At 45.3% G+C, this 23786-nt stretch overlaps 1 protein-coding gene across 2 annotated transcripts in view; it reads left to right on the plus strand.

The window, feature by feature from the left end:
* Nucleotides 1-23786, plus strand: part of ARID4A (AT-rich interaction domain 4A) — a 147823-nt gene that overhangs the window by 86313 nt on the left and 37724 nt on the right. For both annotated transcript variants that reach the window (XM_068254197.1, XM_068254196.1), the window contains 4 exons: nt 7222-7294; nt 20227-20321; nt 21656-21753; nt 22156-22393. In XM_068254197.1, coding sequence (XP_068110298.1) covers nt 7222-7294; nt 20227-20321; nt 21656-21753; nt 22156-22393 — 504 coding nt within the window. The remainder of the gene's footprint in view (nt 1-7221; nt 7295-20226; nt 20322-21655; nt 21754-22155; nt 22394-23786) is intronic.

Here is a 23786-nt window from a genome sequence, read left to right on the forward strand (position 1 = left end):
AAATAAAAGTATTGTTTTCACAGATTCCTCTCATAGGCTTACACGCGCCCTCACACCTGTTGGCTTGCTTTTTTTTTGCTTCCTTCTGCATTGTTTATCTGTAGCGTTGCTTTTGCTTTTCTTTTTACCTCATGTGTCTTGTTTTTTTGGTGAATTCCCAGTGATGGGAAGGAATTCATAAATCTTACCACCCTAAAATGACCGGGGCTCTTAGATAGACCACCTGACTTGCTGACTTGTTTACTAGCTGAGGCACTGGCTTCCCACCCTGTAAGGTCTGGGGCCCCCCATTCACCAGCGAGATTCCACTGTGTGCAGACGAGGGGGGGGGGGAAGCTCATTCAGAGTTATCTAGCAGTGAAAGGGTCACTTGTCTTGTGGAGCCAATGGCTGTCCTTGACCTATATGCCCCCACATGACCTTACATAGGAGCGTAGTTTTTCAGGTCTGTACAGGCATCAAGCAGGGACCTCTGACTCAAGAGGCAAAGCAGGACTTTCTGCCTTGTAATAGAACTCCTTTTGTTCTTTCAGCAGCCCCTGTCGCTATTGTATCAGGACTGAGTCATATATCCTCCTGACCACATGGCAGACTAAGGAGAGAGCAACACATTGCAGAACTCTTCATGTGGTTATTGTGTCTGCTTGTACTGTGGAACCCTTTTCCCCCCCTCAACACGACTGCTGATGGGATTTTTTTTTTGTCTATGTGCAAACACACTGCTTCTCTCCCCCTACTTGGGGGCTGCCTAGAGTGTTGCCATGGAAACCTGGTGCTGGGCATAGAGCACGCATGCTCAACGGAGACAGGAAGGTTGAGCAGAGGCTTGGCGAGCTGCCAGGGGAGGTTCGCCAGATGCTTTGAAAACGGGGCTGTCTTTTTTTTTTTTTCTTTTCTTCATGTAATGTCTGATTTTTCCCATACGGGAGAGAATGCAGGCAAGGCAGCCTGGGCAAGGGATCCAGTGCAGGCCTGTGTGAGAGAAGCACAGCCGCACGCCTGCTAGCTACGACATGCATGAACAGTCCTGCTATTGAAAGGGAAAGTCTGTAGGTAAGCATGATGTGATGTTATTTCTGCTGTTCTGATCAGATGGGAAAGGGGGGGGGGGAGAGTGTGGGGGCTTTTTGCATTGTATCAGTGACTGTCCTGTCATTTTATCCGATCCGTGGCAGCAGCAGGACGCTCGGACAGTGGAAATAGGCTGAGGGGCCAGCTCTATTAATTTTTCAGTGCAGCTCTGAGGGAGAAGTATGCTGCTTCCAGGAGAATGGCATGTACTGAGTGCAGCTGACATGAGGAGGCAGGGCATACTAGCAGACAATAAAGCATGCTGCTCTTCCCCGCTCCTATCTTTTTATAATAGACAGATTAGTAAGAGCGATCTGCCCCCCTTGTCACTGGGTGGGTACTCACTCCAGCCTGCTAAATCATTAACACTCTGGTGCAAATGCTTTGCCTTGCCTAACTGCCCCACAGCATAGAACGGTGTTAAGGCCAAGCTTGTTGAAGAGTTAAGTGTCAGCACGGCAGAATAAGGACCCCTGTATTGTCGCCTGTCTGCAGGCTGGAGACTGAGAGGAAGAATCAGTTACTGTTCTTAGGTATTGTCAGAGAGCTGTCAATAAATCGCTCCTACTTTACTGGTAGCCAGGCAGTGAATCTGATTCCTGGGAACTGTTACAGGATTTCCTGATTAATAACAGCCAGTTTTTTTTCTTTTGGGGGGGGGGGGGGGGGGGGGCAGTAGTACCTTGGAAAGGGACAACAAGCATTTGAAGTTATGATGCTGTGTGGCATCATGCCTGCGCTGTCTGTCAGCGATCTGCGCTTCTTAATCCGCTCATCTATTATGCAGGTGGGTGTGTTTGAATCAGGACCTTCATTCGGCTAATAAATCCATCTGCATGTTCTAGCAGTGAACATGAGCTGAATGAACGTGCTGGCTGGCGTGGGATGCCATGCATTCAGCCATTTTTTTTTTCTCTTTCCTCCTGCATGCTGTACTTCCTATTGTGCATGCCATTTCCAATTGCTGTCTCCTCTTATGAGCTGCCTGCCTGTCTCATCCCTGCTAATACAGCACAATGAGGGGAGCATGCAGCCGTGGGCAGGTTGCAGGCAGCCATGCACCTTTTTTTTGCTTTGTTGCATTTAAACCTGTTCTTTTGATTTTGTTTTTCCTTTCATGCAGCATACAGTTGAATAGTCAGTGCAAATCTATCTCCAAAGGACACATCAGCATCTGGACAAATGTCCAGCATTTTTTTATGCCTGAAACCACTTTATTTTGCGCAGAGAAATCACCCTAAAGGTGTTTCTGCAGTGATGACTGGCAGCTCTTTGGCTGCTTAGGTTTTCATCGGTAAAGTGAAAATGAACTGATGCATTACAGTAGTAGCTGATCTCGCAGTCCTGCACAGTAATGCAGCGTTCTCCGAGCTGTTTCGTCACGCACTTGTCACAACCTATTGCCCTGTCCACCTGTATCATCACCATATCCACCACCCACCCACATGGCTGTGATGCTGTATACTTGTTTGCTATAACGCTTCATACAGCCCAATATTAAAGGAAAAGGGGTACTTGCGTGTTATAACGTTAACAACATCTGTCTCCTGTTTAAAGGACCACTATCGTGAAAAATTGTACAATTTTAAAATTCGTGAAAATGCATATAAAATCTACATTTCTCCCAGAGTAAAATGGGCTATAAATTACTTGTATTCTACGTTGTCACTTACTGTAGATAGTAGACATTTGACAGAACTGACAGGTTTTGGACTAGCCTATCTTCTCATGAGGGATTCTTAGGGTTTTCTTTAGATTCAAAAGCACTCGGTTGCTCCGTCCAACTGCCAGAATAGTGTGCTAACTGGTAGGGCGGATAGTTCGCATCTTTATATAGATCTATGCCAGGGAGTGCTTTTGTAAAGAATAAATGAATGGCTGTCCTGCTGATCTACCTGGTCAGTAGTGTTTGAATCACACACCTGAAACCATTATGGGGATAATGTCATATTTTTCTCAGAAACATTTGATTTGCATGCTTGTTTGGGGTCAATGGCTAAGAGAATTAGAGGCAGTGGATCGTCAGGAGAGCCAGGCAATTGGTATTGTTTAAAGGGAAGGTCCAGGCAAAATAAAAAAAATGAGTTTCACTTACCTGCGGCTTCTACTAGCCCCATGCAGCCATCCTGTGCCCTCGTAGTCACTCACTGCTGCTCCAGTTCCCCGCTGGCAGCTTGCCGACCTCGGAGGTCGGCGGGCCGCATTGCGTCCATTTTTACGCATTCCTGCTAGTGCAGGAACATTAACACATACATTTTTACGCGTTAGTGGTTCAATGCGTAAAAATGTACGCATTGAACCAGTAACGCGTAAAAATGTATGTGTTAATGTTCCTGCACTAGCGGGAATGCGTAAAAATGGACGCAATGCGGCCTGCCGACCTTCGAGGTCGGTAAGCTGCCAGCGGGGGACTGGAGTAGCAGTGAGTGACTACGAGGGCACAGGATGGCTGCATGGGGTTGGTAGAAGCCCCAGGTAAGTGAAACTCATTTTTTTATTTTGCTTAGACCTTCCCTTTAAAAGGAAATAAATATGGCAGCTTCCTTGTCCTTCTCATTTTAGGTTCCCTTTTAATTCTATTTTCTCCCCTGGCAAGATCTAGTCATCATTGGAAATCTGGAGGTCTTGGCTTAACGTCGTATAACTCAGGAACGGTGCAACAGAAGGACTCGGGACCTGGTGCAAACGAAAGCCACGACCGTAAAGTTTCCAATGATGGTTCCATCTTGCTGGGAGATCAAATAGAATTTGAGGAGGAGGAAGCCAAATTAACAGTATTAAATGTAAGTACCAAAAAAAAGTTAACTGTTCTAGAAGAGCCAATTCTGCTTCTGCTTGCTTCCGTACTTCCGTGTTTAGAGGTAACTTGCATTTACAAGTATACATAGATCCCTTAAAGTAGACCAAATCCACGGAACTAGCTGCTAAATAGGGGTCTGGATCTCCAGCTGAATCTGTGTCCAGATGGGATGTCCACTCTGAGAAACCAGCATTCAGTTGTTCAACAGACATGTGAAATACAGACATGGTGATGTAGCAGTGGGGGTAGTACCACTGGCCTCTGAGGGAGCTTTTCAAGCTAAACGTCTTGTCAGGCCTTCTCACCCCCACTGCGCTACCTCCCCATGTCTGTACCCAGCTTTTGAATAAAGGTGCCAGCTTGCGGATGACCTAGTGCCTCCTTCCTCACTCTGTTGTACAAGTATACACAGGCTTCTGTCTTTATCCTTTCTCGCTTCTCACACATGCGACATGTCTGAGTTTCATGCTGATCTCTTGACTTTACTAGTTTCAGTTACACACCTGGAACAAGCATGCATCCGGTGATCTCAGAACACATGGTATGCGTTCTTGTTCAGGGAAGGGACTCAAAATGTATTGGAAGCAAAAGGTCAATGCAGCCAGCAGGCAGGTAGTATGAGTTGTAATTTGTGGCTTTTCCTTCCTCTATTACGAAGCAGTAGGGATGAGCTAGAGAACTTCCGGAACTTCCACTCTAAAGGCAGAAGTATAAGGAGATGTAACGCATTGGAAGGAAGGCGGTGGCTAGGTGAGTTAACTATAGGGGGAGTACTTTGTAATCTGTCACTTAATAACGGTTACATTTTATAAACATTGCTGACATTGGCAGCGTAACAGTAAAATCAAATTAGCATGTTACAATAATAATAATAAAAAAAATTCTACCACCTCCTTAAGGGGCCCATACACCTAGCGATTTTCCCGCCGATATACGGCCGATTTGATCACAGTGATCGAATCTGCTGTGAAATCGACGCGCACACCGCTGACAGAACTATTGATTTCTGTCCGAAATCGATCGTTCCCGTCGATCCTTCCATGCGGAAGATTTTTCTCGATCGCCGGCGGGTTGGGAGTGCGTTGATAGCGGCGTTCAGATGCCCGAGGACCGACGCAATACAGCGGGTATACATTACCTGTTCCGGCTGGCGCGAGTCCCCTGGTCCCCGCTGTCTTCTTTCCGCACTGGGTTCCGGACCGGCTGCAGCTACACAGAACTTCCTGTCCCGGCTTGAAGTTTAAACAGTAGAGCGCCCTCTACTGTTCAAACTTCCCCTGGACAGGAAGTTCAGTAGCTGCAGGAACGGTCTGGAGCCCGGAGCGGAGAAGAAGACAGCGGGGACCAGGGGACTCGCGCCAGCCGGAACAGGTAATGTATGCAGTGAGGAGGGGAGGGGGGGGGGGGGGGGGGCGGCAGCAGCGGCAGCTCCACAGATTGTGATCGGTTTCAGGCTGAAATCGAGTCACAATCTGTTTGCAGTAAAGGTGGCCATACGATCACTCTCTGATCAGATTCTATCAGAGAGGGATCTATCTGTTGGTCGAATCTGATGGCAAATCGACCAGTGTATGGCCACCTTTATGACTCGTTTAGATTTCTTACCTACCAAAGCAATGTAATTTGTGTAAGAGTCACATTCACGGACCCCTCCTCACATCCTCCACCCATCCAGGTTACAGTACAGTTACTCCTGGAAGCTGTCATGCACTGCATAGTTGTGCCATATCAAGTTCATAGAAAGTTGTGCCTGTGAGGGGAAAAAAGCAGTCTGCTGCACAGGATCAGTGCAACTGTCACACAGAAGCTACTGGCTTATCTCTTGCTCTTCACACATTGGGCTCTATTCACAAAACTTCTCATACATGACGTATCACCTAATTGATAAAAATAACCTCTTAGCACATTTACAAGCCAAATAATCACTCAAAGCAAGTTGTTCCTGATTAACGTCATTGTAATATTACTTTTCTTACCTTAATTCTATTATATTTAGCTCTTTGGGAGCTTAAAAATGTAACACAGATGAGGGGAAAACAAGTGAAAAAGCTTAGTGAATCATGCCCACTGAAGGAAAACCTGACAATGAGTTTAGCTGATAACAGGTAGATTTGAGTGGGCAGAGCACAGAAATAATCACATGATAAGGCTCCAGGAGAAGGCAGTGGTTGCAGCATGCCAAATCCATTATACTGGGAATACATGTTCCATTTCTGCTGTGCGTTTCTGCTCTCGATCGTTTTTGCCACTCAATTTCAGCTCTTGATTCTTATCTTCCTCTCATTTATCTTATCTGTTTCCATTCACTTCTATCAGAAATCGAACGGCAAAAGAATCGAAAGGGAGATCGGACATGTCGGAAGTTATCTATCAAACCATCTAATCAGTTACAAAACGAACAGTGTATTCCCAGCATTAGAGGGGGAAAATTAATTCTGCTTTTAAGTTTATTTAAAAAAAATAAATCTAAAAGTATTTAACATTTTTCTGCTTCAAACTTTTGCTGAGTTGTGAAGGAGCGGGCACAGAATAAACATGTGGGGTCTGTGATCTGATCCCATTGACTTGTTTTCTCTGTAACTATTCTTTCTGTAGCCTTACAAGATGCTGTTGCTGACATCTATCAGGATATGATCCCCTGTGGTTGGTTGGTTTTAGAAAGCAGTAAACAAAGTGTGAAAATGTAAAGAGTACCTAAGGTAAAAATGACAGAGCCTATCATGACCGTTTCTGTCTTAACGAGGATGGATGGGGGTTAGAATGCAGGGTCACCTGTTCTGGTGTAAACACCCCCCCCCCCTCTCCCAAGCAGGTTATTGCTCCACCCCCTTCAGAGAATGGGCACTGGTGATTTATTTTTCCTTAAAATCGCAGATGAGGCTCTGGCCACTCCCATCTGCATTGCTGGGGGTGGGCCACGGCAATGCAGGCGGAGACTTCTGAAGAGCTTCAGCAATTTTCAGAAACATGGCCGCGGCTGCACAGCTGAGGGGAGGGGGCGGAGCATCACCTTTGACCCGAAGATATCAGGTTAGTATTTAACTCCGTAACCCCTGCATCTGTCCTCATTAAGAGGCTGTGTCATTTTTACCTCATTTACTCTTTAAGACCCAAAGAATAAAACACATTTTTGATAATTAGGCGTAACAAATCTGTTGAAAATGTAATCCACTTTTTAATGTTTCTGAATAAACTGCAAACCTTCTCTCAAGGATGTAAGGTGATCCTAACCTGGACAGCTTTATAACGCCAACATGAGCACTACAGTCTTTATGGCTGTAAAACAGAACTGCTGACATTCTTGGGTTTTATTTCTGTTGTATTTACATACTTGTTTGTCTCTCTTGTAGCCAGAGGAAGAGGCAGACCCCGCAGAAAGGGACAACTTCCTGCAGCAGCTTTACAAGTTTATGGAAGACAGAGGTAAAGTCCTGAGCGAGACTTCTTATGTGTGATTGTATGAATCCGGTGGCCAAATATAAGAACTTTTATTGTACTCAGAATTCATGAATGACAAAGTTGTTTTGGCTAGTCCTGCATTTCTTACAAGATAAATCGCAGGTCTCTTCATCCACACACTGTCTCTCACACACACGGTATCTCTGATCCAATCTGCACACAGTATCTCTGGTCCTCTCAGGCTACAGAAATATATCATACTCATGCCACTTCCCCTTGTTTAGAAACCCTTACCTTACAGAATTGCCATTTAGTGCTGGTACGGTGGAGAGATCTCCAGTGATTGAGAACACGAGTTCTGGGGAAGAGGAATGTTTATATTGCTCACGGTGCTTACTACATCATATTGCACTTTTCTTGAATGTAGAGCACATGTCGAACTCCAGGCCTGGAGGGCCGGCTCCATGCCAGTGTTTAGGATGGACTGAGAAAGAAAGGAATGTGTTCTACCTGATGGACCACACCTTTCCTGATTCAGACCCATCAATTCATTTGAGCTGTATCAAAAATGTGTGAGAATCTCGGCCCTCGTAGGACCGGTTTGACATACCTGATAGAGGGAAGTGATCAGAGAAGCAATGGTCAATCCAATCCATACCTCATAGCCATAGTCCTCCTGACCAAATTGCCCATATTATTCTCTTCCTTATTGACAAAAGCAGCTATTTGCGACCAGGGCTATGGTGTGGGTACAAAAATCCTCTGACTACGGAGTTTTTGAAACTTTCAACTTTAGGTTCCCAAAATTGCTCAGACTCTGAATCCACTGCGCTCATGCTATGGAGTGGGTACAAAAATCATCCAATTCCGACTCCTCAATTTATGAAACCTCCAATTCCAGGTACTCAAAAATTGCTCTGACTCCACAGCTCTGTTTGTGGCACTGGTACCTTATTTATCAGAATTTTCGAGAGTTGAAGCTGCTGTTGAGGTATAGGGCAGTCAATCATTGTGTACCAGCACTTGCTTAAAGTGTACCTGAGGCATTAAAAAAAATAAAGAATCAGATACTTACCTGGGGCCAGTAGGTTCCAGAGGCTTCCCATATCCCCCTGGCCCCACCATTTCCATGCACGGACCCCTGAAACATATACGACAAACTCATGAGGTATGTCATGTGGGCATGTTTCTTTTCATGCACTATTGCGGCCGTACTGCGTATGTGCAGCCATACTTGCGCAGGCTCAGTTGGTTTATTCATGCAGGAAGAGAAGTCGGAGCCGCTGTGCAGGTGCTACTGAGCTACAATGCAGGTGTGTCCATGCCGTGCTCGTGCATGAACAGGAGCGTGGTGGCAATCTTCAACAGGTCCACGGGCAGCAAAGGGGTCTGGAGGAGGATGCTGGATCACTTTTTTCAGGTAAGTATCATTTTTTTTTTAAAATTATTATTTATTGGCTCCTTGTGCTTATTTTATCGCCTGGAGTCACAAGGAAGGTTTAATATTTTTTATTTCTTTGCTCCATGGGTTTGCACTATAATCTGGACCTTTTCAGAACAATTTGTAAGGCAGCTCAGACTTCAGAGTGATTAAATTACAGACAAATCAGTTCAAATGGCACGCAGCTACTAATTATTAGGCGTGTCTGGAAATTATCATGCAAGTATTACCTGTTGCAGCAGAGACTCCTTTGTTTTGTTGACTGAACTGTAGATTCATGGTCACGTATGTGTGCAAGTGAGTTCTTTCACTCCAGAGTCACTACGATTTTTACCTTTCTCTGAAACCCTGGTCAGATAACAGGCATTCTTATTTGTACTATGTTTTAGCATTTTCTGTAATGTGCACCTTGTGTCATTGAACACTTATTATTTGTATGGAATTAAGTTTTACCCTCTCTTCCAGGCACAGATCTAAAAAATATCATTTAACAGCTTACCATGCACAATTGTCAAATGTGGAGCTTTTGTTGTGTGAAGTGAGGTGGCTGCAGCTAACAATACCTTCAGATTTTGATGACTTAACCTTTCTAGCATTCAATTTCACCAGGATTCCTGTGCAAAAAGTGATCCAATTATTTTTCATAACCTTTTTTTTTTTTTTCCTGTAACTTGCCAAAATGTGTCAAGCAATGGTCTAGTATACAGTGCAGGAGAGTATTGACGAGTATGCATGTTCAGCATGTTTTGTATTGATGTGCATAACAGTCAATACCTCTAGGGAAGTTAAGCAGATGTGACCGAGTTTAGGAGTCTCGTTTCAAGCCATGTGGGTGTGCTAGCTGCTTGGATTGCACCATCCTACTGTTTACTCTCCAAGTTGGAAGGCGCAGATTGAATCTGAGAACATTGCAGTTTTATCTAAATATTGTACAGTGCTTCAGAGAGTTTTATTGCTACCTGAAACATGAAATTTCCAAACCCGTTAAAATGATCATGACACCCGAACCAACCCCTCCCCCCCTCCACAGGGGCTTAATCATTGAGTGCTGCGGATGATTGTACAATGTAACCGATTTTATGTAATATGAGGGACTACCTGACATATCAATTCAAAGTAGATTCCCTCTGTTTACCCTTCTACTACATAAATGTGGTAACATTGTGCAATTAAGATTGCATCATTAGTGGGCACCTTTAGAAGTTTCCCATCTTGTAGCATGAGTAGCGGGCTCCTAATTGGTTCTTCTAATTACTCATTTTGCAGACTTGGACTAATCTGTTGGCCAGCAGCAAACCTAAACACACCGACATCACAGTCCCTGTTAGGAACCATGTATAATAATGGTGTTTTATGTGCACATTTTACTCTATCTTACGTGAAAGCAAGCTATAATGAGGTTTACCATTTATCTCCATAATGCGTGGAGTTGAACTGAGGAGATTACATTTATCAGCAATAATGGAACTTTAACTTGAAGCTTTTGTATGCAGCTTCCTGTATAGGTGCCCATATACCACTCGATGTGCCACCAGATCGACCATGAAATTTATCCCTCTCTGATCCAGTCTGATCAGAGAAAGATCTATTGCCTGTCCACACACTGCACATTGATTTCCAGTAGATTTCAGCATACATGAATCTATTGGAAATTATTGTATCTATGAGTATTTGCATCACATTGACTATTTCCAGTCCTAACAGATGGGTAGCGTGTGTATGGGCCACTTGAGTCTCAGCATATGGCTTATTTATAGTTGGTAGATAGTCAGCTTGTGTAAAGGCCCCTTGAGTCACGGCACATAGCCAGCCTGTGTATAGGCCCCTTGAGTAAGGCACATTTTCACCCGTGTGTGGGCCCCTGGAGTCATGGCACATAGTTGGCCTGTGCAAAGGCCCTTTAACTCATGGCACGGTTTCAGCCTATGTGTAGACCCTTGGAGTTGTTACATAGTCAGCCTATGTGGACCCTTTGAGTCATAGTACACAGTTGGCCTGTGACTAAGTCCTTGGAGTCTTGGCATATAATTGACCTTTGTATTGGCCCCTGGAGTCATGGCACATAGTTGGCCTGTGTATAGGCCCCCAGAGTCATGGCACATAGTTGGCCTGTGTATAGGCCCCCAGAGTCATGGCACATAGTTGGCCTGTGTATAGGCCCCCAGAGTCATGGCACATAGTTGGCCTGTGTATAGGCCCCCAGAGTCATGACACATTTTCAGCTTGTATATAGGGCCCTGGTATCCATGGCACATAGTTGACCTGTGTATAGGCCCAGAACGGGGCATAGTTGGTTTGTGTAAAGACCCCTGGGATTCATGGCACGTAGATGGTTTGTGTATAGACCCCTTGGATCATGGGGTATAGTTGGCCTGCATAGAGGCCCCTTGATCCACAGCACGGGTGCCTACTGGTTCTCATATGTCTGTAAACTCAGTTTTGTTTTGGGAATAAAGTTTTTGCGAATAAAAACACATAATCCTAAATATTTTTGTCACTGTAAAATGCTAAATATTTTATATTAAATATTTTATCTACCTTGTTTTTATTTTATCGAAATTCTGTTAGAACAGAAAATGAATTATTTTAAAGGTTGCGTCTTGCTGAGTATAACAGAAGCTATCCGGACATTAGACGTGGGAAATGGCAGAGCTGTAGATCAATACAGTAAAGTCTGTTATGAATCCTGTCTGTGTGGCGCAAAGGAGAATGTAAAGCACTATTGGCAAGCATCCCTGCACTCATGTCTTCTGCACCAACATCTCTGGAGTATGAGAAATCCCACCCCAACCGTGAATGCTTCATACTACTGTACATATCCAGTGTAGACATTCCCAGGCCCCATCTGGCTTGATGGAGGCTCCTCAGACACTCTCTGCTTTCTTTGTAAGAGGATTATCTGAACTCTTAGCTGAGTGGTGCTTGATGTGGGTTCCCCTGACTTCATCCTTTCAGGCTGTGCAAGCAGGTTTCTATAGTTGGACAGCAGAAGATGTACACTTGGGCAGAACTTTGTGCACAACTACAGACTACTGAAGTTTAACCTAGCTTCATTGAAGTCCACACCATGGTACCGTTTCTGTGTCAAGTTAAAGAGAACCGAGGTGGGGTTCTCGCAACAAAATCGGGGACCGGAGCTCTGCAGGAGGCGGGGGGAGCGCCGAGACTGACGTTAGGAAGGTAAACACTGCCGCACAACGTGGCTGTGATTTATGGGGTCTGGCTGAGTGCAGGGGGATCTGATTAGCAACAGAGGCTGGGCTCGATAGGCAGAGCCAGCCTCTGTATTGGGATTTTGTTGTGAGAACCCCGCCTCGGGTTCTCTTTAAATATCAATCAGCCTAAGGCCTCTTGCACACTGCAAGTGATTCCGATTCAGATTCCGCTTTTTAATCAGTTTTTACATCCGATTCAGATTCAGATTTGCAGTGTGCAGGGAGCAAACTTCAAATCGGAATCTGAATCGGATGTAAAAACTGATTAAAAAGTGGAATCTAAATCGGAATCACTTGCAATGTGCAAGAGGCCTTATTTATAGTTTGTTTTACATTTTTACATACACTGAGGTGGGTTCAGAATACAGTGGAGTATCGGCTATCCGGGACTGACTGGGATCGGCTTGTGCTTTCTTGCTACTTGGGGCTCGATGTTAAAAATAGACCCAGCTAACACAGTACTATACCCCACTCTCTATACATACCTTGAACTCTGTATTAAATGTTAAAATAAAGTAATTACAAGTATATTTGGAAGAACCGTAGAACCCAGTCTTTAAGCACAGCAAAGCCCACAGCCAGCCTAAGAATTTGGCCTCGCCACTGTGAGTACTGCCGGCAATATGTGCTGGTTGGTTGAGTCTTCTGTTTAGTTGAGTTCCAGATAGCCGGGACTCTACTGTGTATGCGCAAAGCTTTATCATGATCTTAAAGTTCTTCTTTACCTGGAGCTTCTTCCAGCCCCTGTAACCTTACAGGTCCCTCAGTTTCCTCCCAGTCCGCATCACTGCTCCGTGTGCCCCTCCGAAAGGCTTGCTGAATGAAACCAGTGGTGGGCTACTGAGCATGTGCAATCTCAGCCGCGCATGAGCAATCATGCTCCCTGAGCACATGGAGGAGGTGCACAGCCTTTACCACACCTAAAGAGAAGCCCCCGATTTGCGATGTTTCAGAGGGGCAGAGAAAGCCAAGGCACCTGCAAGGCTATGGGGTGCTGGAAGAAACCCCAGGTAAGTAACATCGAACTAGTTTTCCCCCGGTCAGGTTTACTTTAATTCAGCTAAATGGTTATCTGGATTGGCCTAATAATGTTGATCTCCAGAGTTATATGGCTTATGAATTATGCAACTTTTTGTTGATGCATTAGTTCGTATGTTCATTCATTTCAGCTGCTTCTCTGGCCTGAAAAACTTTTTTTCTTTAAGGTTGGTAAAGCTGATTTTGCCAAAGGTAATGGTTTGCAATGATGAATTGGTGGGACAAGTACCTCTCATCAACCTGATTCTGATTTTTCTACTTTTTACAGTGGCTGCCTCCAGGCTTCAGACTGTAGGCTGTCCCTCACCCACTGACCCGACCAAGTTCCCATGCCACGGGGGTGTCCGCCTCCCCAAGGCACTGACTCCTCCTGTGTAAGTTTGGTCGGTCTGTATGGGAACCCTAAGATTTAGCTTATAACTTTGAATGATGGTTTCTTGCGCCTTATGGCAAATGTTTTACATTCAGAGTATATTCAGTACAAATCGCCTTTTTTTTGTTTTTTGTTTTTCATCTTTTAATCTAAACAAAATTAAAATGTTTTTACTTATCAAGGGATTTTATAATGTTATACCATTGTGAGACATGTCTGTTTTATATTACATGTGCTAAGTAGACTTTCTAGGGTATATTCAGTTTATGTACTTATTGGATCATACGACCGGAGATGGTCAATGAAATGCAAATTTTTCAGAGTTGATGGAAATTTTATGCTGTTTTATGCTGCATTCAATTGGCACAATACCAAACTTCATAAAATTTGCATCAACTCATGTAGGGTTGCAGCGGTATGAAATTCCACGGTATAACCATCCAAAAAAATACAGAGGTATTACGGTATTAAACCATTATTTGAACCCCACCACCCCAGTAGTAGTTGCCTGCACCATAGATAGCCAGGGATACAGAGAGTGCAGAATTATTAGGCAAGTTGTATTTTTGAGGAATAATTTTATTATTGAACAACAACAACCATGTTCTCAATGAACCCAAAAAACTCATTAATATCAAAGCTGAATATTTTTGAAGGTTGTTTTTAGTTTTAGCTATTTTAGGGGGATATCTGTGTGCAGGTGACTATTACTGTGCATAATTATTAGGCAACTTAACAAAAAATAAATATAAACCCATTTCAATTATTTATTTTTACTAGTGAAACAAATATAACATCTCAACATTCACAAATATACATTTCTGACATTCAAAAACAAAACAAAAACAAATCCGTGACCAATATAGCCACCTTTCTTTGCAAGGACACTGAAAAGCCTGCCATCCATGGATTCTGTCAGTGTTTTGATCTGTTCACCATCAACATTGCGTGCAGCAGCAATCACAGCCTCCCAGACACTGTTCAGAGAGGTGTACTGGTTTCCCTCCTTGTAAATCTCACATTTTATGATGGACCACAGGTTCTCAATGGGGTTCAGATCAGGTGAACAAGGAGGCCATGTCATTAGTTTTTCTTCTTTTATACCCTTTCTTGCCAGCCACGCTGTGGAGTACTTGGACGCCTGTGATGGAGCATTGTCCTGCATGAAAATCATGTTTTTCTTTAAAGAGAACCCGAGGTGTGTTCAAAGAATGTTATCTCCATACAGAGGCTGGATCTGCCTATACAGCCCAGCCTCTGTTGCTATCCCAAACCTCCCTAAGGTCCCCCTGCACTCTTCAATCCCTCATAAATCACAGCCGTGCTCTGAGGCTGTGTTTACATCTGTAGTGTCAGTCTCAGCTGCTCCCCCGCCTCCTGCATAGCTCCGGTCCCTGCCCCCGTCCCTTCCCTCCAATCAGCAGGGAGGGAAGGGATGCAGGCGGGGACCGGAGTTCTGCAGGAGGCGGGGAGAGCAGCAGACTGACACTATAGAGATAAACACAGCCAGCTCTGACAAGCCATTTGTCAGCAGCGTGGCTGTGATTTATGAGGGATTGCAGAGTGCAGGGGGACCTTAGGGGGGTTTGGGATAGCAACAGAGGCTGGGCTGTATAGGCAGATCCAGCCTCTGTATGCAGATAATATTCTTCAAACTCACCTCGGGTTCTCTTTAAGGATGCAGACTTCTTCCTGTACCACTGCTTGAAGGAGGTGTCTTCCGGAAACTGGCAGTAGGACTGGGAGTTGAGCTTGACTCCATCCTCAACCCGAAAAGGCCCCACAAGCTCATCTTTGATGATACCAGCCCAAACCAGTACTCCACCTCCACCTTGCTGGTGTCTGAGTCTAACTGGAGCTCTCTGCCCTTTACCAATCCAGCCACGGGCCCATCCATCTGGCCCATCAAGACTCACTCTCATTTCATCAGTCCATAAAACCTTAGAAAAATCAGTCTTGAGATATTTCTTGGCCCAGTCTTGACGTTTCAGCTTGTGTGTCTTGTTCAGTGGTGGTCGTCTTTCCGCCTTTCTTACCTTGGCCATGTCTCTGAGTATTGCACACCTTGTGCTTTTGGGCACTCCAGTGATGTTGCAGCTCTGAAATATGGCCAAACTAGTGGCAAGTGGCATCTTGGCAGCTGTACGCTTGACTTTTCTCAGTTCATGGGCATTATTTTGCGCCTTGGTTTTTCCACACGCTTCTTGCGACCCTGTTGACTATTTTGAATGAAACGCTTGATTGTTCGATGATCACGCTTCAGAAGCTTTGCAATTTTTAGAGTGCTGCATCCCTCTGCAAGATATCTCATTATTTTTGACTTTTCTGAGCCTGTCAAGTCCTTCTTTTGACCCATTTTGCCAAAGGAAAGGAAGTTGCCTAATAATTATGCACACCTGATATAGGGTGTTGATGTCATTAGACCACACCCCTTCTCATTACAGAGATGCACATCACCTAATATGCTTAATTGGTAGTAGGCTTTCAAGCCTATACAGCTTGGAGTAAGACAACATGCATAAAGAGGATGATGTGGTCAAAATACTCATTTGCCTAATAATTCTGCACTCCCTGTAGGTGTAGCCAGGATTAGGTGGCCGAAGCATAGGTAGCCAGGGATAGGTGTAGCCAGGATTGGTGCCCGCAGTAGAGAGAGCCAGGGTAGGTGTAGCTAGGATTGATGCCTGCAGTATAGAGAGCCAGGGATATATTTAGCCAGGATAGGTGCCTGCAGCATAGGTAGCCAGGGATAAGTGTAGCCAGGATTGGTGCCCGCAGTATAGGTAGCCAGAGATAGGTGTAGCCAGGATTGATGCCTGCAGTATAGAGCCAGGGATAGGTGCCTGTAGCATAGGTAGTCAGGGATAGGTGTAGCCAGAATTGGTGCCCGCAGTATAGGTAGCCAGGGATAGGTTTAGCCAGGATAGGTGCCTGCAGCATAGGTAGCCATGGACAAGTGTAGCCAGGATAGCTGCCCGCAGTATAGAGAGCCAGGGGGGACGCAGCAGCAGGGGGTACAAAACAAATACTCACTTGCCGGCAGCCGGGTTGTCCTGCACGATGTACTAGCTTCGTTCTACTTCCTGTTCTTGCATCATCTCCTTGTAATAGCACCCAGGGGGCACTGTTTCAGGGAAATAGGACAAGAACAGGAAGTACAATGAAGCTAGTACATCGTGCAGGACGACCCAGCTGCTGGCAAGTGAGTATTTGCTTTTCCTCGCCTCTGTTCGTTTGCCCGCCGCTATGTCGCATCCCGACTCTATGTAGCTCCGCCCCCTGGTAGCTCCGCCCCTGAAAACCGGTAAAATGAGATTGTGCATGGTATGATTACCATGCACAATAGTCATACCGGTATACCGGGGCAACCCTAAACTCATGATTATTAGTGTACCACTGACTATCCCATTTGCCAACAAATGTGGATTGCAGAGTAGCAAACGCCCTGGATCTCTTTAATCTTGCAGTACAGGTAGTCCGGGTTATCGAACGAGGGGACTAGAGGTTTGTTCTAAATTTCAGCCTGTCCATAAGTTGAAACACAGTGCCATATCTGTCCCCTGTACCTCTTTTAAGCCCTCCCTGTGCCTTTAGTATCCTCCTCTGCCACCTTTTGGGATGTGCGGGGTACGGTGTTGTGGTGGAAAGCACTTTTTCTCTGCAGCCCCTGGGTCCTGTGCTGTAACCTGGGGCCAGGGCATGTCTATTGGACACTCTGGTTTCCTCCCGCATACCAAAAACATATAGATCAGTTATTTGGCTCAAAATACCCCCCCCCCCCCCCCCCCCCTTCTGAAACTTTCTGAAACTGGTTTTAGTCTAAAGCTTTATACACACCTGCGAGGCATGTCGCCGGCTAGTATCAGGACCTAATGCATTGAACAGCCGTGCTGGGCCAATGTTTGCTGCTAGCCTGTAGGCTAGTGGTGTGTTCTTTCCCTGTGCAAGGGGGTAGTGCGGGAGTCGGATGAGTAAGGAGAACAATTCTCGGATCACTGGCCAAGAAGGATGATCGAAACGTGCCATACTGCAGGGACTACAATAGAATAAGAGTAGAGGTAGATCTTCAGTAAGTCAACATAATGGATGGCGAAGTAGGTTGGCTGCAGTAGTACAAAACACCTGATTTACAATTACAATCAATCTTTCCTCAAAATAATTTTCTGACCAATGACTACCTAGTCCGTGTAAGTGGCTTTAGTTGATTGCTGAGTGCTTATGGAATGAGACCTTTCCGCTGAGTATCATTGTCCCAGTAAGGTTGCTTTCCAGCTTCTATGCTTCTGGAAGTGAACCTCCATGTCTTATTTGTGATGATCTGTAGTCTGGCCTGGTGATAAGTTCATCTGCTATCTCCTTAAATTTGCATGCTGTCACAATTCCAGGTTACTCATGATAGGAAGACCACCTTGCTTTTCTACGTAATTCCCTGTTAAAGAAAGAATCACATTTTGAAGTGTACAGAGGTGAATTAAAGTAAAACCATGAGATACTTGCCTAAGGAGAGGGAAACCTCAGGATTATTATTAAGGAAGCCTCTATAGGATCCAAACATTTGTATAGTGCTTTTCTCCTGTTGGACTTAAAGTGCTCAAGAGCTGCAGCCACAAGGGCACGCTTCAAGGGGCCACCCTGCAGTGTTAGACAGTTATGCCCTAAAACAGGGGTCTCAAACTCAATTTACCTGGGGGCCGCAGGAGGCAAAGTCAGGATGAGGCTGGGCCGCATAAGGGAGTTCACGTGTCCCCGCCGCAAAACGAGGGCTGCAGAGCCCCCAAATCGCCCCGGGGGGCAATCCGCCGGCATTTCCTGGAAGGGGCAAAGCTTTCAGCTTCAGCTCTGCCCCTCCTGACGTCAATCGCGGCGGATCGCCGCCTCTGCCCGCCCCTCTCACTCTTCCTTCACAGAGAGGGGCGGGGGAGAGGCGGCGATCCATTCGGCGATTGACGTCAGGAGGGGCAGAGCTACAGCTGGAAGCTCTGCCCCTCAGCGCAGTCGTGGATGTTTGCGCGGGGGATTTGGGGGTCTGCAGCCCTTGTTTAGCGGCGGGGATGCGGCGGATTACTTGGGAGCACCGAAGCGAACTATAAGGTAAAATGGGCAAATATAGTTCGCTTCCGTGTCTCTTTTGCCGGCAGGCAGGGCCGTTTTAAGCAACAATGGGGCCCCAGAGCAAAATAAACCTGCCCCCCCCCCCCCAACAGATACCCTGGAACAAAAATCGGCATTAAGGGACCTTTTTTGCAGCTGGTATAGTCAATGTGTGAAGCCCCAATCGGTCGGAGCTCCACATTCTGGCTACCCCAGCCTGCATGGGGGACAAGGGGTTAAAAAGTTTCAGGAGGGGGGATCCTACATAATTTTTTTTTAAAAAATTCCCACACTCTAAACATAAAAAAAAATATGGGAAAATAGGAAAAAATGCCAGGAATCTTCATACAGCCATATTGCGGCTGTATAGCGATCCCTGGCCAAAGCGCTGCGGCTGCGTATGGACCCCCTGGAAACCCTGTCTGGAAATGTATTGCTCTTTCTTTTGATACATGTAAAATTACACTACCGTTAGGTTTGCTACTAAAAGTGACATTTACCGCATTTAAAAGTATACTATTTTCCTGCTAAACTTTAAAATCGATTTTTCTCAAAAACTATAAGGTCTTTTTGAAAAATTGTTTTTTCCTTTTATTCCTAATGATCTCCTTAACATATCCTGCAAATTTAGGGTTTCTAGCATTTGAGGTGGATTTGCTATTAACCATTAAAGTCGACGGGTTTTTAAATGTGTATTTTTTTCCTTTGCAACTTTAAAATCGATTTTCTCAAAAACTATAAGGCCGATTTGAATTTTTTTTTCCTCTTGTAGCCACTGGGGGCCCCTACAAGCTCTGGGGCCACAAAATGTTGTATCGCGGGCCGCAAATGGCCCGCGGGCCGCGAGTTTGAGACCCCTGCCCTAAAACTTCTTACCGAATACGGTAGGTACTGACCCTAGCCAGGATTCAAACCCTGGTCTCCCATGTTAAAGGCAGAGCCCTTAACCAGTGCACTATCCATATCCTCCTGGCCCCTATTGTGGGTGGACCCTTAGCAAATACCTGACGAGCTTGTCTGCTATGATTCCCTGGCCACGCTCCCCACCATGTATGAGGGCGGCCATACTGCACCTGCACAGGCGTGACCTTACTTGCGCAGTGTGGCTGCGCTTGTGCACAAAGGGGAATACGGTCAGAGGGTCCAGGGCAGTGGAGGTGGTCTCCAGGAGGACATGAGTAGCCTCTGGAGGATCTATAGACTCCCCTCTTCTTAGGGCTCTTTCACATCAGAGCTTGCGTTGGAGATCGCTCAAAGCATACGTTTTGTTGTATGCCTTTTAATGCGTTTTGATATGCGTTGCACTGCAGTGAGTGTGCGTTTTTAATCCGTTTTCAATCCGTTACAGCACATAGAAAAACGCAGGTAATTTTTTTTTCTTTTAGTTTTCAACTTTCTACATTGTTCCTCTGTTGCATTCTGGGACTGATTGCCTGCGTTAACGGATTGAAAACGCGCATAGTGTGCGTTTTACATTGACTAACATTGTAACGCATAAAGCTAGCGTTGGCTGAAAAACTGCGCCTGGGTGCAGTGTAACGCAACGCACAAAAAGGCTGCGTTATATGTGAAAGCTAAAATGAAAGTCTATGGACTTTCATTTCACCTTGGGTAACGCAAACTTTACCCTTTGCGTTGAAATGCAGAAAATCTGCCCTAATGTGAAAGAGCCCTTAGGCAAGTATCTAATCTTATTTGTGTTAATCTGCCTCAGGTTCCCTTTAAGTGATCAACTTGCCTGGTAATGCCCAAATATTTTTTCATTAACGCAGTCTATTTTCTTTATCTTTGTAACCAGGAACGTCAATCAACAAGCCTCCAGTATTGGGATATAAAGACCTGAATCTGTTCAAGCTTTTCAGACTTGTATATCATCAGGGCGGTTGTGATAATGTAAGTGTCAATTATTTATTTTTGACTAATTACAAAGTGTTTTTCCACTGTAGTTTTGGATGCTGAGGTGAAAGGCTAAAATATGCAAGCATGTTGCCATAAGCTTGGGATCAATCTCCCAGTGTTGCCATGAGCTTGGGATCAATCTCTCAGTGTTGCCATGAGCTTGGGATCAATCTCCCAGTGTTGCCATGAGCTTGGGATCAATCTCCCAGTGTTGCCATGAGCTTGGGATCAATCTCTCAGTGTTGCCATGAGCTTGGGATCAATCTCCCAGTGTTGCCATGAGCTTGGGATCAATCTCCCAGTGTTGCCATGAGCTTGGGATCAATCTCCCAGTGTTGCCATGAGCTTGGGATCAATCTCCCAGTGTTGCCATGAGCTTGGGATCAATCTCCCAGTGTTGCCATAAGCTTGGGATCAATCTCTCAGTGTTGCCATGAGCTTGGGATCAATCTCCCAGTGTTGCCATGAGCTTGGGATCAATCTCCCAGTGTTGCCATGAGCTTGGGATCAATCTCCCAGTGTTGCCATGAGCTTGGGATCAATCTCCCAGTGTTGCCATGAGCTTGGGATCAATCTCCCAGTGTTGCCATGAGCTTGGGATCAATCTCCCAGTGTTGCCATAAGCTTGGGATCAATCTCCCAGTGTTGCCATGAGCTTGGGATCAATCTCCCAGTGTTGCCATGAGCTTGGGATCAATCTCCCAGTGTTGCCATGAGCTTGGGATCAATCTCCCAGTGTTGCCATGAGCTTGGGATCAATCTCCCAGTGTTGCCATGAGCTTGGGATCAATCTCTCAGTGTTGCCATGAGCTTGGGATCAATCTCCCAGTGTTGCCATGAGCTTGGGATCAATCTCCCAGTGTTGCCATAAGCTTGGGATCAATCTCCCAGTGTTGCCATGAGCTTGGGATCAATCTCCCAGTGTTGCCATGAGCTTGGGATCAATCTCCCAGTGTTGCCATGAGCTTGGGATCAATCTCCCAGTGTTGCCATGAGCTTGGGATCAATCTCTCAGTGTTGCCATGAGCTTGGGATCAATCTCTCAGTGTTGCCATGAGCTTGGGATCAATCTCCCAGTGTTGCCATGAGCTTGGGATCAATCTCCCAGTGTTGCCATGAGCTTGGGATCAATCTCCCAGTGGAGACACCTGTGACCATGGTCAGAACTGGCACTTCCTCTACTTTCCTGTCGATACTCTGCAGGTATAAAGGACAGGAAGTTTCAGGACTCGGACAGCAGTAAGAACCTTGCAGAGCTCTCAGCCCAGAGCAGGAGAAACGCCTTTGTTGTGGATGGTCTTTCAAGGTTCTTTCTTTCCTTCTTGCAGATTGAAAGTGGTGCTGTATGGAAGCAAATTTATATGGACCTTGGCATTCCTATTTTAAACTCAGCAGCGTCCTACAATGTAAAAACAGCATACAAAAAGTAAGTAAAAGTCCTTTATTAATTCTGTCAGGGCTTAGTTCCACTAGCTGCAAATCGTGGCCGTTTTCCACACTCTATTTTGGATGTGTAATCGCAGCCTATTGAAATCAATAGGCTGCACCCAAATAGCGCCCCCCCCCCCAAAAAAAAAGAGAAAAATAGTGTTGGCTGCAGTTTTCCGCAGAGCGCATCCAAATCTCTATAGCCGCGTATGGTGACTAGGCTGCAGCTTTATAACAGCACGGGTGTGGCATCTGATCCCCAGTCCATTTGTGCAGTTCAAGCCTGCGTGCCATTTACAATAACTTTGTGCCGTATTGAACATTTCTAATGGGCACTGTAATCTGTGTGTGTTTGGTATACATTTGCTGCAAATGGTCTAATCCGCACTTTCCATTGTAGGTATTTGTATGGGTTTGAGGAGTATTGTCGATCTGCAGACATACAGTTTAGGACTATCCATCACAATGATCCCCCGCCAGTAGAGGAGGTCCCGGCAAAGGAACAGGAAGAACCAATGGAGAACAGTGACCGGATAGAGCCTGAAACCCCTCCAGCCATTACTGCACTTAAGGAAGATGATGAGACGGATTCCAGCAGCGAGAACGAAAAAGAGGAGGCTGAAATTATAACTCCAAGGGTACGACCACATTCTCTTACTATATCATAGTCTCTTAACCCTCCTGGCGGTATAAAAAAATCCGCCAGGAGGCAGCGCAGCAATTTTTTTTTTTTTTTTTTTTTTTTTTTATTTTTATTTTTTTATTTTTTTTTTTTTATTTTTTTTTATTATTATATCATGTAGCGAGCCCAGGGCCTTCGGCGATCTCCGATCAGGAAATCCCGTTCAAAGAACGGGATTTCCTGGAGGGCTTCCACCGTCGCCATGGCGACGGGGCGGGATGACGTCACCGACGTCAGGACGTCATTGGGAGTCCCGAACCACCCCTCAGCGCTGCCTGGCACTGATTGGCCAGGCAGCACACGGGGTCTGGGGGCGCACGGCGCGACGGATAGCGGCGATCGGTGTGCTGAAAAAAAAAATTAAAAATTTATTATTAGTTTAAAAAATTAAACAAATCGGCCCAGCAGGGCCGGAGAAAACCTCCTGCGCGGCTTACCCCGAACCGCCAAGGAGGTTAATGCGAGGATAAACCCAATTGCTTACAAAGGTTGTCTGACAGTAGATATTTGTCGAACAGGTTTAAAAAAAAAAATTATATAAAAAAAACAAAACACAATCCCGCACTTAAAAAATACCCGGCTTTTTTTTAAAGTGTCTGAACAGTTCAGTTATTTTTTAAAATAATGGTTCTTTGCCAACCATGCTTAGTTGCCAATGGGAATGCTCTCTGTCCTAAATTACTTTTAAAAGCAGGTTTTATAGAATGAGTTTTCTCACTATTGGTAACATAAAGTGTTTAGGCTTTACCTCTGAGACAATATATATAATAAAACACAAAAAAAAAAGGTTTACAACAATTCGTATACTGGAAAGAGTGACTACTCAGTGGCCTACGGCCGTCAGAGTAATAACATGACCGCACGCAAGTATTCCTCAGGGCCCATTCGCACTTGGAAAAGGCAAAAGTCCAAATTTGCGTTTGATGAGCGATCTTTGCGTTTGATGAGCGCTACTATAGCATGCTAATCGCGCTCGTTCCCGAATCGTCAAAAAATGCTGCATGTAACGTGTTTGCAATTGCCGCAAAACTATCACAATTTGCGGCAATTGCGGCAGTGAGATCATTGCCATATACTTAATATTGCAGTAGCGCTTTAAAAAGCGATAACGCTTCGGCGACTAGCCGGAATCACCCGCTAATCGCCTAGATGTGAACGAGCCCTCAAACACATGCACACAAGACACATACAAGAGCCCTTTAAAGTGGACCTGAACTTTTGAACAGGACAGAAGGAAAACTGAGAAAAATGCACCCTTTATGTACTTAGAGAGTTTAGCCTAATTCCCCCTCATCTGTGTCTACTCACAAGTTGGAATTTGATCTCTCAGCTGTCAGCTGACTGCCATG

This window comes from Hyperolius riggenbachi, chromosome 9 (genome assembly GCF_040937935.1).
Source record: "Hyperolius riggenbachi isolate aHypRig1 chromosome 9, aHypRig1.pri, whole genome shotgun sequence".
NCBI classification, from domain to species: Eukaryota; Metazoa; Chordata; class Amphibia; order Anura; family Hyperoliidae; genus Hyperolius; species Hyperolius riggenbachi.